Here is a 17,397-nt window from a genome sequence, read left to right as displayed (position 1 = left end):
CCAATGAAGCTACAATTTTGTAGGGCAGTGCTGAATATTCTTCTGGGAACATCTTTGGTGCAAAAGGAAGATTTTGGATACAGATACAACAACATCTGCCTGAATCTACTCATTCATCCCACAGTTTACATTTCTTCGTGCCTTTTGTTGTTTTTCATGCCTTTTTGTATCACTCAGTGCTGTTCTGACACTATTTTTCTTTTTTAGTCAACCTCTTCCTAGCTACATGATCCCTGCCAATCAGGAATCATGTAGCCAATGTGATTACATCATCTGCACATAGCTAATGAAATGTCACTGCAACAATTTAACAAAACTAATTCAGAATAAATGCAGCAAGCCTCAAGCTGCATTGTAAATACATTATTTTTTGCAACTCTTCCCCCCCCCAAATAAAAAATCATGGAGGAGATTTTCATGGTGGGAAAAATATTTGCAAAATGCTCCTCCCATTTCATTTCAGCTCAAACATTTTCAAATATTCACTTGCTGCCTGTGCCACACATTTACTATAATATCATAGTAAATTTGCAGGCACTGTGTCATTACAGAAGGTACTTATCAAGGTTGTATTGTACTGTCATAATTTTAGAGGTTAAATGAAACTCTACAGAGATGTGCAAAAAGCACTGGGGCAAAAACTTGCCAACACAGAGGAGACCAAGCGGTTCTCCTAAGGGGCAAGAAGGTGTGCCAAGCTCTGGCTCCACTTTATTGCAATTAGAATGTGCAGATTCTGAGCGTGTGCACCAGAAGCAAACTTGGAAAAGTGAAGGGGGGGGGAGAGAGAAACAATTTCAGCTGACAGCTAGGATGCCACTTAGAGGTAGTGGAAGAGATGGTCTCAGCTAGGATCAATGAGAAGAAACACCCTTCTTACTAACAGTTATTACCTTTTGCTTTTAGAATGTAAGCATACTATGCTATTTTCAATCTCTGTTCAACATAATCTAGCACTGATGAAATATATGCTTCTTGTGCCTAATGCAAATCATAGGGAAGAAAAATAAGCACAGCGGCTATTTTTTGACCTCTGCAGGTTATGAAACCAATGTTGATTTTATGTGTTCCAGAACTATATAGTATTAGGCAGAAGGAGATTAGTTTGTAATTTATTTCATCAAAAAACATTTATATACTGCTTTTCCATATTAGTTTCAAGAGTAGCTTTCAGCGGAGAGAAAAGCCGTATTCTGCCAATCGGAGAATGCCTGGAGGAATTAAGTGTAGAGTAGCCACAGAGCAGTGAGTGTTACCCCGACCTCCACTGTCCCTGTCCCTGCTACACGCATTGAGGCAAAAGGTCTGAAGGGGGATTCTTCCTATGTGCAGCTTAACATCTTAGAATCATCTCTGTAATTGGCAACCCTGTGAAATTGGAGTTTCTGATCACAGAGAGGATTCTAAGCATGTTCAGTTGGACATAAGAAGTATCCCCCTTCAAATCTTCTGGATCAACCCACAAAGGTCAGGTTTGGATCCAATGGGGACAGGTACATTGTAAATCATCCAGGGAACTTTATGTAATGGTTTGGCATGCAGATGTCACAAATAAATAGATTAAAGAATCCTCTAACAGGGATGGCTAGCCTGTGGCCCTCTAATTGTTGCTGGACTACAACTCACATCAGCCCCATCTAGAATGGCCAGTGATCAGGGACGACTGGAGCTGTAATCCAACAACATCTTAAGGGCTACAGGTTTCCCATCCGTGCTCCAAGAATTCTTTGAATACCTGAATAGGACTAAAGTTAGCAATTTGGTGAAGGAAAACAGTTGGCAAAAAAGCTCACTTTTAGCAATGTAAATATCTGTTCTGTTTCTGGTGTAATATGATGTAATTTACTTCAGCAGACTTATATTGATCTGCCAACAACTAAAGCCTGCTTCTAACATGTAAATTGGGTTGACGCAGGGCTGCCGCTAGTCATGACTGGGCCCATGGGCAGCAGCCTGCCCAGGTCCGCAGCACCATAAGGCTGAACACCCCCTACCTGATACATGCAGCACAGGGCTTAACTAACCCCTCTACCCCCCTACTTGTTACATTAGTGTGTCAGCGTGTATGCCACCCACCTGCCATCACCCTAAATGGCAGCGGGGGCATCAACCTCTTAGGGATGGCCCCGCCACCATCTTGAGTGATGGCAGACATGTGCGTACAGTGTGTGGGATGTGCAAACTGACACAACAGGTTGGTGGGGCAGGCAGTCCTGCACCACCTGTACCGGGGCTGTCCCTGGGAGCTCTCGCTTTGCGATCCACAACAGTGTCGGGTTGCTGTCCCACAATCCAACACTGCCATGGATCGTCAAGCGGGAGCTTCACCCTCCTGCCCTAAAGGAGGGGCCCCTCTGGTCCGCAGGAGCCCTTGGCCAGGGCCCAACCTGGCTGCCTGCTGGCGCAGGACCTGGATTATTTATTTATTTATTGAATTTCTTAGTCGCCCATCTGGCTGGCTATCCAGCCACTCTGGGCGATGTACAAAATAAGCATACAGATACAATAAACATTAAAAATCTGGATCAAAGCAAAACTGACTGAAACACTCATGTTTGTGTATTGTTTTTTTTAAAGGTTATTTACTGCCAAACTGATTACATTTTACACTGTCCAAAGTTTCAGATCATATTATTGGTGAACTTGGCTTAGGTTATGCACAATATTTTACCTGGGTGCTCCTAAAATGGTGAAGGCCTTGTCAGCATGTTGCTCTCCCAGCTTTGTCATCACTTCATAAAGTTTGTGGCACAGCTGAGGGGACAAAAACAGTTGTCATTTTACAAATGCTACTGGGGGGGGTAGAATCAACTAAAACTCACAGATTTGTTCCACAATGGGACTTACATTAACCACTCTTTTAAAAATGGGACATTATCACAGTCTCACACATCACCCACAGACTGCAGAGTTTCACACTTAACAGTTAAGACATGTGCTACAAATATTCTTGGGATGAAAAGGAGCTTGTTTTGTGCTGGAAACATTTATTGATAAAAGGAAAAAATGGTTCATAAAAGTACACTTTATAACTTGTGCCCATAAAACAAAAAAAATGATCTGCTTCATATTTAGCATCACATTCTTTTCAGCCCCATGCTTGGATCAGAAAAAGTTGCTTTGATTCACTCTGAAATCCTACTGTTGTGAATCAGCCTCCGTTTTGTTACCTACAATAGGCACATGCAAATTATAATACCATATAAAAATAAAAGGAATACACATATAAACTTTAATCTCAGTAGGGCAACCTGGTTGGAAAATCAAGCCAAAGACTGTCATAATAACTTTACAACAGCAGGAGCCCATTTGGAAGCATCCTCACTGCATCTAATCAAAATATACTTTCATCTCCAGGGTCAAGCTCCGAAAATGCTGCCTGTTATGGCTATGACCGGCATTTGCAATTTTGCAGTCACCTGCCCAACATCCACCAAGCTGTTTAGCAACTATTTATAAATTGTTTGTGGTTATAACTATATATAAAGTGATAAAGAAATGTTTAAGTCAGTGGGTGGGAAACTGTAAAAAAAAACCCCACATACAATGTTGGTGGACTTTTAACTCCCATGAGACCCAGCCAGAATGGCCAAAGGTCAGGCATGATGGGAGCTGTAATTCAGCATCATTTGAAGGGCCACAGGTTACCCACCACTAGTTTAAATGAATGTGTGCCTAGTGCTTTAACAAGTAAATAAAATACATGCCTGCCCCTAAGGTGTACAGGAAGGGGCATAACTGAAGGCTAAACCAGTATCTGATATTTCAGCATAGAAGCCTGTGGTTTCAATTGTGGGAGGAGCATGGGCTCACATCATGGCTGAGGTGGGACCTCTGTTTCCGTTACATTGTCTTTTCATTTCCCAGGGGGCTTCCTAAGACCTGTGTGAACTCAGGAAAGGCAGAAGCAAGGGAGTCCAGGCTAGGGAGCACATTACCACCAGCTCCTGAAGGGGCTATCAATGGGCCTGAGAGAACTATTAGGGTGGCCCCATCCCACCTCCCAGGAGCTGTGTACCTGAGGGAAGATGGAAGAGAAAAAGCCCAAGCCAGGGAGCTTGTGCCACCAGCTCCTGAAAGCCTGAGAATATTTTGTGCCGTTTGTTTAATTTTTTTAATTGTAAACTGCCTTGGATACCTTGGCAGACAGGCAGTATATAATACAATAAATCCCTACTGGATTCAATAATAATTAAAATTAAGGGGAAGGTGAGATGTTTGGACATTGATGTCACCACGGTTATCACTAGGGTATTGCCTTTCCTAGCTATTTCTTTTAAGTCAAGAGCACATTTGCTTCCTGCTACAGACAAGACCGGACACACCTTGGTGAGCTCTGTGCTCTAGTCACAATTCAAACAGTGTTTCATAGTGCCTAAGAGCAAAAGGGCCTCTTTTGAATCCTGTTGGACAGAGGGATGGAATTTACACGTGAAATTCTCCCTCATTAGCTAGGTTAATGGACCATAATTTTGTAGCTCCTAAGGGCTTCGTCCATACCAGGGCATAGCAAACAGTAGCATGATCTCCCTCTTCCTCTGTTTGAGAGACCGCCTTATTCCTTCTGCAGCCAATAGGTTACTGGGGTCTTCAGGAGAGTTTATCCTGTAAATTCCAAAGATCTGAGACACCCACTCCAAAGTAACTCAGAGCAGAGATTTCAGGGTGGCTGCCCCTGTTCTGTGGAATAGTATTACCGTTGAGATAAGACAGGTACCCACTATCTGCACTTTCCATGAACAACTGAAGAATATTTTGTTCTAATGGATTTTCCCAGCTGGATGAATGGGTCTTTGCCATGGGTGTCTATATTGTATTTTGCATTTGTTTTTGTTTTGTTTAAAATATAACTGCTTTTTTGTGTTTTCACTATGCTAGAAAGGGTTACTTTTTGCTGTTTTTATTGTACACCGCCTTGAGACACTGGTTTAGAAGGCAATTAAACTACTACTACGACAGCATCTCAGAAGAGAGAGATTTGCTTCCACTTTTAAAAACAATGGCAGTTGATTTAACAATTAAAGTACAAACATTGCTTAATAGTGCATTTCAGAGCAGCTCTTTTCTTTTCCCTTACGGAAGGGGTGGGGAACCGTTTTCAGCCTGAGGGACACATTGCCTTCTGAGCAACCCTCCTGGGGCCACATGCCAGTGAGGGGTGGGGCCAGAGGTTAAAGTGAATGTAAATTTCACCTTTGTGCAGAAGGCTAGTTTCTACACTCTCTCTCTTACTTCGCTATTCTCCATCTTTATCAAGAACACATTCCAGCCAGGCAAAACCTCTCAAGGAGTGTACGAAGCAGGGTTGGTGAGGGGTATGGCTCGGAAAGGATGTGGCCTGGAGAGAGTCTCAAGGACCAGAAAGAGAGGCACATATGGTCAAGATCAAAGTGAAGTTAGGCTTCCTATTCAATTTTGCACATGTTGCCCATCTCTACCATTTCAGTCATCATTAACAGCTTCCTAAATGCCCTGTGGTGGGAAACTTTTTTAACCTCTTTACTTTAGAGTGCTTACCACCTTGTTTTCAGTAACTCCTCTCCTTGGCAAACAGAACCCTTAAAATGTCTTCCCCAGGTGTTCATGTGGTTTACTCCTTCCTGGTCTCTGAGGGTCCTCTTCTTGCCAGGATTGCTCTAATCCAAGCAATCTCCCCATCCCTGTCTCCTCTCTTTGTTTTATATTTTCTTTGGTCTTACTGATCTAATGGTAACACAAAGCCTTGTGCTCTTCCTTTAAGCCAATATTCTCTATATTTTTACCAAATTGTGAAGGTTCAAGGAGAATCCAGGTTGCTTGCTTTGGAACCACATTGTATTGGGGGGGGTGAAGGGAACCAAGAAAGGGTTGCCCAGTCCCTCATCACAGCACTTTTCTTTTATGTTTCTTGGCAAGGCATCTTGTTATCTGAATAGCAGAGCATGTGACCCCAGGTTTTTGTATCAAACCATTCCAAGAGCCCTTGGTATCCAACTCCCAGGTCCTCATGAAATCTAAAGAAAGAGCTGCTCTCTCTTATCCCCTTTCTGAAGTGGTAATTTTTGGCTCTTCAACCTCTCTGTTCTCTCTCATTTTCCTAATCTTGCTCTCCACTTCACCCTCATGCAAGCCAAATCTACATAATTTGGAGTCCTGTCATTGTGCTTAGATCTCCATTAAAGTCCACTGGATCCCTACAGACCTCCCCTCTTCTTATCCAGGAAGAGTATTTTTTTTCCTGCTTCTGTCCTCTCCCTCTCTCTCCCTCCACAGATCTGTTCAACTCAAGACTACAACGTGTATTCTACTCTGTAAAGAATCCAAACCACCCCAATAGATCCAACAAAGGGAGGCCTTTCATTGTTGGGTTTTTATTCCAGGTTTATGAATGTGGCACAACAGAGCCTGTGCTAAATCAAATAGTATGTTTTGAAAGAGAAAGCATTCAAGCTGACTTCTGCAATCATGGTAATGATCCAATCTAATATTAGCATGAGCAAGAATTTTATAGTAACTTTCAGGGCCGGCACCAGAGGGCAGCCAGGTCGGGCCTTGGCTGAGGGCCCATGCAGCCCAGAGGGTCCCGAGGGGCTCCTGAAGGGCCCCTCTTTACGGTGGGAGGATAGCTCTCCCGTTCTGCCATCCACAGCAGTGTCGGCTCCCAACCCTGCTGCAGATCACAGAGAGGGAGATCCCAGGCATCCGCCATACAACCATGCAGGCCTGCGATGCAGATCTGCACGCCCCAGCTACCTCTCCCCTTGCGGTGAATGCTGTGCGTGCTGTGCATGCATACCTGCCATCAACAAAGATAGCAGCTGAGGCTTCCCTAAGGGGCTAATGCCCCTGCTGCCATCTTGGTTGATGGCAGGCACGTGTGCATGCGTAGTGTGCATGCATGCCATCAACCAAGATGGTGGTGGAGGCATCAGTCCCTTAGGGAAGCCCCTACTGCCATCTTGGTTGATGGCAGGCATATGTGCACAGCGCACACAGCATTCACCGCAGCAGGAGAGGTAGGTGGTACATGCGGGCCGATGCCGTGGGCCCGAGGCAGGCTGGTCAGTCATGCCTGGCATCAGCCCTGGTAACTTTACTGACAGAAGATGATCTGCCAACAGATGAGTACTCATTCATCGTGGACTCAGAACCCATTGCCCCAGTGTCAATTATCCTAAGCCCTTACTGCTAAATGCTCAGTCATTCCATTACCATAACATCAAGTGGCTTCCAACTTACCACAGTGAACTTCTTCAACAGACAGTGGGAAATCATTAAAATAATTATAGCATTATGCTAGTTTCATTCACTTACTAATTATAGCAAGAAGCAATCATTTCGATACAGAAAGGAATCAGGAAGCAGCAAAAAGATTAAATGTGTACTTCTTGGCATCTGTATTTTTTTAAACCTACTTCAAAGCTTTCCATTGCTTTTCTCCCGCAGAGAATTTGTTATTACTCACCAAAGCTATTTCTTTGTGAAATTTGGATTCAAGGCTGGAGATATTTTTGAATGTGTTCACATAAAAGCCAACTCGTCTAAAAGGGGATGACATGGTAAAAATTAAAAAATTGTAAAGAGAAAGAAAAAATAATGAAATGTATTTTTCTTCTAAAGCTGAAGCAACATGATGATGCACCTTATGGCTTTGAAACTGTGAAAAAAGAAAATTATTCTACATGGACACACAATGCTTTATTCTCATGCACAGTATTAATTTTGGAAATGTGAAAAGGGACTTATAGATATAACATATAAACGACAAGAGACTTCCTCCCCAATTTCCAGTATGATGTGACTTACACTAAGCCTCCTTTAAATACACCCCCGGCAGCATGACAAACACTTCTGAATGGTCAACTCCATGCCACAGTGGGAATGCACCATGGAGTGGATGCCAAGGAAGCACCCATGCAAGCCCAAGGCTACCCCGATGTGTCCACCACTTGTAGCTGGATCCAAGAGTTAAATCAGACCTATAATGCATTTACTGTCCTCTGGCTTTGTATCTTTAGAGGATTTCTCTAGGTTCTAGTGAGGACAATATAAACATTCAATTTTGCCTAGACGTTTCATTTTTGGATTAAATGTGGTGCATTTCTGCTAACTGAAAAATGACTGCTGCAATAATCAATTGTGCTTACTGAAGCTACACAAGTCTCATTAAAGCATTAGAAAGAGGTTTTTTTTATTACATTTATACCCCACCTTTCTTTTCATGATAGAAACCCAAGGCGGCTTACATATGGTTCCCAGGCGGTCTCCCATCCAGGCACTGACCAGACCTGACCTTCAGCAGGGTGCTGGCCTCATGTGCCTTCAGACCATAGCCGGGGACAAGAGATGACAACCTAACTTCTCCAGCGTTTCATGACAAGTTGAAGTTCACAAACTATTCACTATGTCTACCTTGACCATAAAGATGGGAGCTCTTCTTGCAAATCAGTGTTAAAATCTTCAAACACTTTCTGCGCTTTCTGAAACTCTTCTTCTGCCTAGAACAAAACCAAATACATTGGCAAGCATTGGTGTGAACAACAAAAGGGCACTGGATGAAAAAGCAAACAGTCAATTTCTGCTAGGTTTTCCTCATGGCTGGTAATCCTTTTGAGGCCAGCTGGGAAGTTGGCAGGCAGGCAAGATGTTGCTCAGACTGAGGAATTGGGTCAGAGTCAGCAGCTTTATAGATGAGGTAGAACCCTCTTGCTTATATCATCTGACCACCATTACGTGGTAGATGCAACAGCACTCTACAGTATAGCTATCTACTGAAGTGCAGTAGAAAGGAGGCAAGCAGCTCCCTCTATCAGCAAGATACCATCATGCCACAGAGACCAATGGCACCAATGACATGACATTAATTGGCACCAATGAGAGGGGACTAAGGGGGTAATGAGGATTAAATTCCTTCTCCCCACAATCCCAATGCTGCTCAGCACCACCAGCTGCCACTGACACTACAAAAACTGTGCACATTAATTTTTATTCAAGTAATTAACATCACACCTAGTTTGACCCTAAAGCATCTGGATCCTGCCTGCTGCCAAGTTTCCAACACAAGACTCCTGGCTCCTTAAAAGTCTATGGGTTGTATCCAACTCAGTTCTACTCAAAGTAGACCCACTAAAATTAATGGACCTAACTTAGTCATGTCCATTAATACTCTGAGTATGGCTAATGCAGAATGCAACCGTATGGTTTCTCTCCCAAGGAGGTTTGCCCAACTAGTTAAAAACTTATTGTCTCTGTTAATAAGATATTTAAGACATCTGGGAATGGTGTTTCACACATTTACATAATGAAGAGATAGCAGAATATATCATACAATAAATATGCGGCACATGCCAAAAGGTATGACACCTTGATGGTGAGATAAGATTGCAAGTGTCAGTCCAGGAGATTATAAAAATTCAGAAGCGTCCCACCTCACCCCCAGCCACCCACCTGGTCCACATACCCACTTGCACTGCACTGATTAAGGGGAAAGCACATAGGTCACTTGGAAACACCAGACTGGGCCCTAAGAATTGCCAGGCCTGCCTCACATTAGAAGCATGGCTCTATGAAAATCTGAGCTCTAGGCCATTATCAATCCACTGTAGTCTAGAACATTCTAGATAAAATCCCATGTTTTTGTGGCCTACCCTTTTGTTCAGTGAAGTTTGTGTCTGAGGCAAGTCATTAAAAAAAAAAAAGAGAGAAGATTTAGCAAGCACTTCACAAGGAGCAACTTCATACAGAAATTCTGATGCTAGTTATAATTTAAAGATATACCTTACCTTGGAAATTCTGCCTTCATCCTTTCTCTTTGAACTCTGCAAGGCTTCCAAATGATGTCTTGCACTGTCATAGTCCACCAGCTTTCTGCTCCGCTTTGCAATACGATTCTGTAAACAGCGATAAGCAATCAAAGATTGCAATTCTTCTTATGCATCCAAGTTGTTCATGATAAAGCTTTTAAAATTTTGAAATGTTTTCTTTAAAAAAAAGTCCGTATTTTTCTCCCATTGCTTAAGAACTAAACTTTATCTAATATAAATACATTGTAGTTTTTAAACTGTTGGTAAAAGAAAATGCACAGCATTGTTTCACCAAAATGGTAAAGGCTGAATTTCTCAATTTTATATCAAATTCACTGAATATAACATCTTCTCTGCAGACAACAATCAGCTCCATTGCCGAGCTATCCTGGGCCTAATTTTGTGCTAGGTATATTAATCAACAAAGTGAATACTCTTGTCAAAGGTGACAGATGTAGATGGCCTCTCTGCACTAGAGCAATAACCATGAAATCTTATTTTGACATATGTTTGGGCTTAGTTAATTAATAAGGCAGCCTGACATTATCCCCTGTTAGGCCTCACATTAAAGAGATATGTGGCCTATTTTTCTAGTTTAACTTCAGCCAGAGCATATCAGGATTCTGCCTGGAATCTGCTTTTCACAAAGAGGGCATTACCTCCTACAATAACGTATTAATGATAATTATCATTATTACTCTTTCTACAGAAAATAAAAAAATCAATACAGCAATACACATACACAAGAGTATAATAGAACCAACAAAAAACAAGAAATTTAAAAACAATCATAAAAAGTAAACTCAAACACAAAAGTGGAACGGGGAAGAGGGTTAGGGTTTCAGATGTCAGCACATGAGAGTAAAGGTGTTTAGGTGGCAAAGGTCTCCACATCCCCTACACTTGCAATCTGGGTTCAATAAGAAGACAATTAACTCAAGCAAGTGAAACAAAAAGCAACTGAAAATGTGTATTAATCCATATTCCAGGGGAATATACTGCCCACCACTAACAGTATAGGACATCCTGAGCAGTACTTGTGAGAAAAATATCTGGAGGCAACCCAGTAGGTCAAACACACAAGAAATATATTTTCTAGTACCAGTATTAGTTCCATGAAAGTCCTTCAGAAAAACTTTTTTAAAGTGTAAAGACCTAAAAATTGTATTAATCCAGATCGCTCCTGTGCAAAACCTAGTTGAAGGACCACCTTGCCTGCACTACGGTGTCCAGGTGTCCTACTCTACAGAGAGTCGTCCTGTTTGAAGGGGAGACAGTCTTACATTTGAAGGGGTTTGCAATTTGAAGGGCTGTCCGGTTCAAGTCTGGTTAAAAAATAAAGAACTATAAGGCGGGAGATCAGGGGCCTTGATGTTCCAATCAACAGCACCTGGACAACAGACGAAGCATCCCATACATCACCTTGTCTTCCCACTATGGGGAAATGTATTTCTATTTAAACACAGTAATTACTTTCAAATGTAATGCAAATATGTGTCGTCTTTTGACCTCTTTTTTGGTGATGTGTAAACAGTCACTCTACTTTGAGATCTTCCGAGGCCCTATTTGCGCGCCCATTTGTGAGATCAATTAAGATTGGCAGGCATGAGGGGTAGGCTTTGTTGGCAGTGGCCTCACGGTGTTAGATTGCAGCCGAGGGGCAAAATCAGACACAGACACAGCAGTTTGGGTTGAACAAAGGGCCACTTTATTAAACTATAACAAAACCCCTTAAAGCGACCTGCAGAGGGGAAAACCTAGGTGCGGGAACTGTCTATAAGCAATCATCTTGCCATACAGCTTTCGGGCGACCAGCCCCTGCTGGGGCAAGGGCAAGCCCATCTGCTTACCCCTTACCCTGGCCACACCCTGTAGGTGAGTAGGGGGGCCTTTCCACGTCACCACCCCCTGGGGCCGTCAACTCTGGGTGGATGAGGTAAGTTGGCCCCAAAAGCAGCCTATATCCTGCCCTCAGGCCGTAAAGTCCTGACAGACAGACCTCCGGAACCACCAATCACCTCCAAAGGTGCCTAAGGGGGCCACCTAGCTGTCCTTAACTATTTCCCTTCCTGCACCTTACCGCACCCGTGCTCCAACAACCTGCCCCCTTCAGGGCATTCACCTTTTAAACCTTGCCGAATTAGCCAAAACCACCTATTAATCACGACACCCCCTAACCAATTCCCTCCCACCCTCACAGTGTGGAGCAGGCAAAAAACCTGCCCGCCAACCAGGGTGGGCAGGATAAAAATTCCTACTTGGCCCCGAAGCAACCCATATCACACCAAAAAAGAAGGAGGGTGGGGTGGGCGTTGTGCGCCAAGAGGAGAATAGGAGGGGCTTAAATAGGCCTCTGGCACTCCGTCCCTCCACGCAGCATGTCACGCACACACATTGTATGCAACGCGCAACCGCTGCCCTCCTCCAAAATGGCGGCCACGGCCTCGCCCCCTAGCTGCAACTCAGAGCTTGGAAAAGTTACTTTTTTGAACTACAACTCCCATCAGCCCAATCCAGTGGCCATGCTGGCTGGGGCTGATGGGAGTTGTAGTCTAAAAAAAGCAACTTTTCCAAGCTCTGCTGCAACTACGCCCTGCCCGCCCAGGCTTCATGCAGGTGAGCAGAGCAGGACATACTATTCCAAGTGAAATACATATGGCCCCATCATTACAACTTTTAAGTGCACTTTAAATACCCGTTTACAACAGCTCTTTTTTTTTTTTTTAAAGGATACTATTGCGCGATGAGGTCTTGAAATAATTTTTAAACTATTCTTATTGGTTTTATTGTTATTCTGTTAGGCTGTATGTCACAGTTATGGATACTGCTGTTTTTCATGCTGTTTTATTGTATATTCCACCATGGGGCAAAGCTTATGGTTTTTACCCTACCCCACTATATTAAAGACGCATCCTCTGTTCACAAAGGCCGCCAAAATCTGACCCTGTGCATAATCCAGATTACGCCACGAAACAAATAGTGAAGGCAAGGAACAATTGTAGCAAAAGAGCCCCAGTTGTCTTTAGTTTTATCCAGGATCAATTTTTTAAACCGAGTGACAGCTACTTAGGACTGGTTCACAGGGACAGAAATGTGGGTACTGTATGTGTAGTGGATGCACTTAGTTTCCTGTGGCAAAGTGGTTAGAGTGCTGGACCAGGATCTGGGAGACCAGGGTTCAAATCCCCACTCGGCCATGAAATTCACTGGGTGACCTTGGGCCAGTCGCTGCCTCTTGGCCTAACACCTCGCAGGGTTGTTGCAAGGATAAAATGGGGTGGGGGACATGTATGCCACCTCAAGCTCCTTGGAGGAAAGGTGAGGTATAAACAGAATAATAAACAAATAAATGTTTGATGTGGAAGGGTCACAGGAAGTGAATATATATGTGAGTATGAATATATGGGCATATGATTAATCCTCATGTAATATGTGCGCAATGATGCATATGTACCCAGGTACAATATTTCTATTGCCAGCATTGTGAACTAGCTGATACTGAATTATTGTAGTACCTTTATATCAGGAAACTGTCCCAGATATGTATCCAAGGTCAGCAATGACCCATCTACCAGCTTTTGATGAAAATCTTCCCAAAGCACATCACATTTCTGTAGAGAGGAAAGAAAGACAGTGAAAATGCAGCTACAAAACAACAACCATTCATACCTGTAACCAAAATAAACATATTTATCTTGGAAATAAGGGCACAAGAAATCAAGACATGCAAATGCATCCTTAGCCACTTTGGTTTTAATGGAATTTATTCTTACATAAATGTATTTAAGATTCTCAAAGTACAGTATATTTCACACACTGCTTTTTCTTAGCCCTAGTCAGACATTATTTGTACTTAAAGTCAATACAGTCAGAGGAAGCAAATCTTCTCACTGCCTTTCCCATCCATCCCCTTCACTATGCATAGAACATAACATTCAAACTTGGTTTTTTTCTATCTGGACTGGCCCTCACAACGTACATGCACAATCTTTCAATTCAGAGAAAGAATATAGTGGTCAGGGATACTTTGTGTTCAGATAAACACCGTATGGTCTTGCTCAAGTGTTCCGTTTTTCATGTAGCTAGAGGGATACAGGAGAGTGCAAGAGAGCCCAGGAGTCACTCCCATCATTAGTGCACTGATTTTTTTTTCTCAGTAAAAGTAACTCTGACTAGCAGGGTTGTTGCTTGACTAGTTCCAAAAATAAAGGAACACGTTTGCTTCATTTGGACACCACAAGAAAACATGGTTCATCCAGAAGGCTCATCAAGACAGCTCTGTTTGCCTTGCACACCCCTTTCTCCACTCTGCTTCCTCCAGCCTGGCTGCAAGGAATTCAGAAGCTTTTGTTTGACTGACGGCAGCTTGCCATGTTATCCAAACCTGACAAACTGAATAATCTTACACATGGTTTGTTTGAAACAAGCCAACTTTAAATCACAGTTTCTGAAGTTCACTTGTTTCAGCTAGTGCTGTGCTGAACATTTCTCCCAGTTTTTTCTGATCATTATCCATGAATTAATGAGGTAAAAATTGGATAAGAAAATCCAGTCCAGAGAAAATTTCAATGAAATTCTCATGGGTGGGCATCGGGGTTTTTTGCACGTGGGTTACTTTTGAGATGATCAAGGAGCGTTTGTGTCATTTCCTTCATCTGACCTGTAGGCAGCACTCTATAGCCCTCCCAGTTGCCCATGCTTCAGTTAAACCCCAGGGGACAGTTTCAGAGGTAACTCCTCCCATGGGGCTTTTTCAGATCAGGAAGCACACAAGGAGGCTGCAGAGTGCTGCAGAAATATTTACTGGGGCAATCATGAAACAATAAGCTCAAAATCCCACACCCACAGCTAAAGAAATCCCAAAGTGCCTGAGAATGTAGCAGAAAAACTGAAACCTCTTTTGAAGAGAAAGGAAACTTAAGAGAAATCAGAGGACAGATTTGGCACAGCATCCGTTTCAACAGTTAAGATTAACCACAGTTCAGGATTTGTACGCAAAAGTTAACTGAGTAAACTGCAGACAATAAGAAACTGAAACGAAAACTTCCAATCTCTGCCTCATGGCCATGCGGGGAGGGAGAGGTGCAAGCCTGAGGTTTGTCCAGGCTTGTTCTCATCAGAATAAACCACAGTTTATCATGCTTCTTTCATACTTAATTTCAGCAAGGAGAGAGAAGGGACCCTGTGAGCACCAGGGAAGGCCTCTGTGGGTACATGTGTACCAGCTGTATGGCCCCTCATATAGGAACCATTCCTTCAAACAAGGCAAAGGTGACACAGGTATACTAACCAAGCCCTTACTGTGAAGGGTGACTGATGGTCTAAGAGTGCCTTTTTGGGGGGTGTACTCATCAGACAGCTGATACACACACTGCACAGCATCTCAGTAGCCGTGTGTACATTCTCCACACATAGAACCTACAGATGGAGAAGCGGGCAGTGGACCAGCGCTGCAAATCCTGCCCTTGACATCCTGTGCAGCAACCTGCCACACAGGATGTCAGGGGAGGGCTAGCAGAACTGGTCCACTGCCCGTTTCTTCACAAGTAGGTTATGAATGCCTGCATAAAGATAATGTACTATTCCCTGGTACAATAACTCTGCGCCCTAGCCAGTTATACATTACAAGTGATGCCCTATTCTGCCATGGAGGCCTTTGACTCAGAAAAAGGAAGTGTGAAGTGGTCCTAGTGCTATATGTTTAACTTGGAACCCTGCCGCCCTGGGCTCCTGCTGGGAGGAAGGGCGGGATATAAACCAAATAATTAATAAATAAATAATAAATAAAATCAATGGGACTGATTTCAGTGGGTTCTTTAATATTACAGAGCAATTTTAAAAATATTTTATGGAACAAAATAAAGAGATAATAAAATATCTGTTTTCACAAATGCCTAAAAGAAATGGAGATGAATTTTGGCTGTGGCAGGTTCTGGCAGGTTCCATCATATTCCAGCAGGTTCTGCGTCTGTTCCAGAAATAGCAGGCAATGCAAGGCTTAGCATGGCTTGGGGCTATCCCTGAGCTAAAAAGTCATTAGGCTTTGCCTGCATGCTAATTCGGCTTTCCCAAGCTATGTTAGGTCATCGGTCTCTCAACATGTAAGCCTCAAAGAGCAGGGGCACACTCCCAGGCATGAGAGCATGGGCACACTCTCAGGCATGCTATACCTCTCTGTGCACGTCCTAACAGCATTGTATTCTAGATCTCATTATCCATTCCAGAGTTCGGGTGGAGTTTTACAACCCATTCTTAGTTGTTACCAAATCTCTGAAGAACTAAACAGTGCCTAACACAACAAAATGTGTGTATGTGCATGCTTGCTTCTCTCTTTCCCACTTCTTTCTGAATCAAACTTTTAAATATAAACTAAACAATATGAGAGCCAGTGTGGTGTAGTGGTTAGAGTGTTGGACTACGACTTGGGAGACCAGAGTTCGAATCCACACACAGCCACAAAGTTCACTGGGTGACTTTGGGCCAGTCACTGCCTCTCAGCGTCAGAAGAAGGCAATGGTCAACCACCTCTGAATACCGCTTACCACTTGAAGGCAGTCCATTTCTATTTTCAAACAATATAGCATGGCACACCATTTATTTTCAGTACTTGTTTAAAAAAACAAATTCAGGATTAAAATTGTATTTCAGAACAGTATCTTCTATTTTTATACAGATGTAAAAATTCAGATCCCCCTCTGTCACACTGAATTTGGATTTGAGCCACTGCTATTTCAGCAGATAAACAAGACAATTCTTTGCATAAACTGCAGCTTAGTCTTTTGCAAAACCCTTAGAGAAAACACTCATTGGCACTTTCTTGTACACAGGCCTATTAGCCTTACTAGAAACAATAGGGCTGTGACATGACAGATTAAAATAGAATTTTCAATTAAATTTAAAATGCCCAAATGCTGCTGAAAAACAAGATCATTCTCAAAATCCCTTTTAAAAATGTTTCAAAAAATTCAGCACATGCCCCTCCTCTGGACAGAGATTGGGGTGAGGAAAAAGGAGAAACTAGTAAAGGAATAACAGCATGAAAGGTAGAGAGCTTATCTGAAAGCACAGCACTACAAGCAAAGGAACAGAACAGTTCTAGTTGTTGGCAGGGGTATAGTCATCCAGGGCGCAGGGGGTCATAGACCCATTACTTTTTTGGGAGCAGGGTCTCAGCCAGATCCCTATGTATGAGCTGATCAGCATGAAAGGGGAGCACGTTAGCCACTGAGAAGAGTCTTTGTCCTTTCATGCTGATTGAAGTCAGCTAGAGTGAAAGGAGGTGAATCAGCCAATGAGAAGACTCTTCTTAGTAGTTAACACACAGCCTTATGTTTCATGCTAATTGGCTCCTAGGGACATCCGTTGTAATGGAGTATGGACTTGTGAGACGACACAGAGAGCAAAGGAGATGAGGGAAAGTGGAAAAGGGGGCATGGCTGTGAGGGGTGTGGTGTGACTATCATGAAAGGATCCTGCATTTCTGAATTTGCCACTGTACTACTGGTTGTTGGCAGCTAGATTGCACTGAATGGTGTGATGATGGATTTACAATCCCCAGAAGAAGCAGATAGATTTTGAGGTGGAACCAGCAGAAGTTTGCAGCACTGATCTGAAG

At 43.0% G+C, this 17,397-nt stretch overlaps 1 protein-coding gene across 1 annotated transcript in view; it reads right to left on the bottom strand.

The window, feature by feature from the left end:
* AMPH (amphiphysin) overlaps positions 1-17,397 on the bottom strand; it is a 199,302-nt gene that overhangs the window by 56,637 nt on the left and 125,268 nt on the right. The window contains exons 8-12 of the mRNA XM_061585728.1: positions 13,298-13,393; positions 9,762-9,869; positions 8,392-8,477; positions 7,445-7,520; positions 2,672-2,754 (exon numbers count right to left, since the gene is read on the bottom strand). Coding sequence (XP_061441712.1) covers positions 2,672-2,754; positions 7,445-7,520; positions 8,392-8,477; positions 9,762-9,869; positions 13,298-13,393 — 449 coding nt within the window. The remainder of the gene's footprint in view (positions 1-2,671; positions 2,755-7,444; positions 7,521-8,391; positions 8,478-9,761; positions 9,870-13,297; positions 13,394-17,397) is intronic.

The sequence above is a fragment of the Rhineura floridana genome, chromosome 10 (genome assembly GCF_030035675.1).
Source record: "Rhineura floridana isolate rRhiFlo1 chromosome 10, rRhiFlo1.hap2, whole genome shotgun sequence".
Taxonomy (NCBI): domain Eukaryota; kingdom Metazoa; phylum Chordata; class Lepidosauria; order Squamata; family Rhineuridae; genus Rhineura; species Rhineura floridana.
This window is presented reverse-complemented; position numbering and strand designations above follow the sequence as displayed.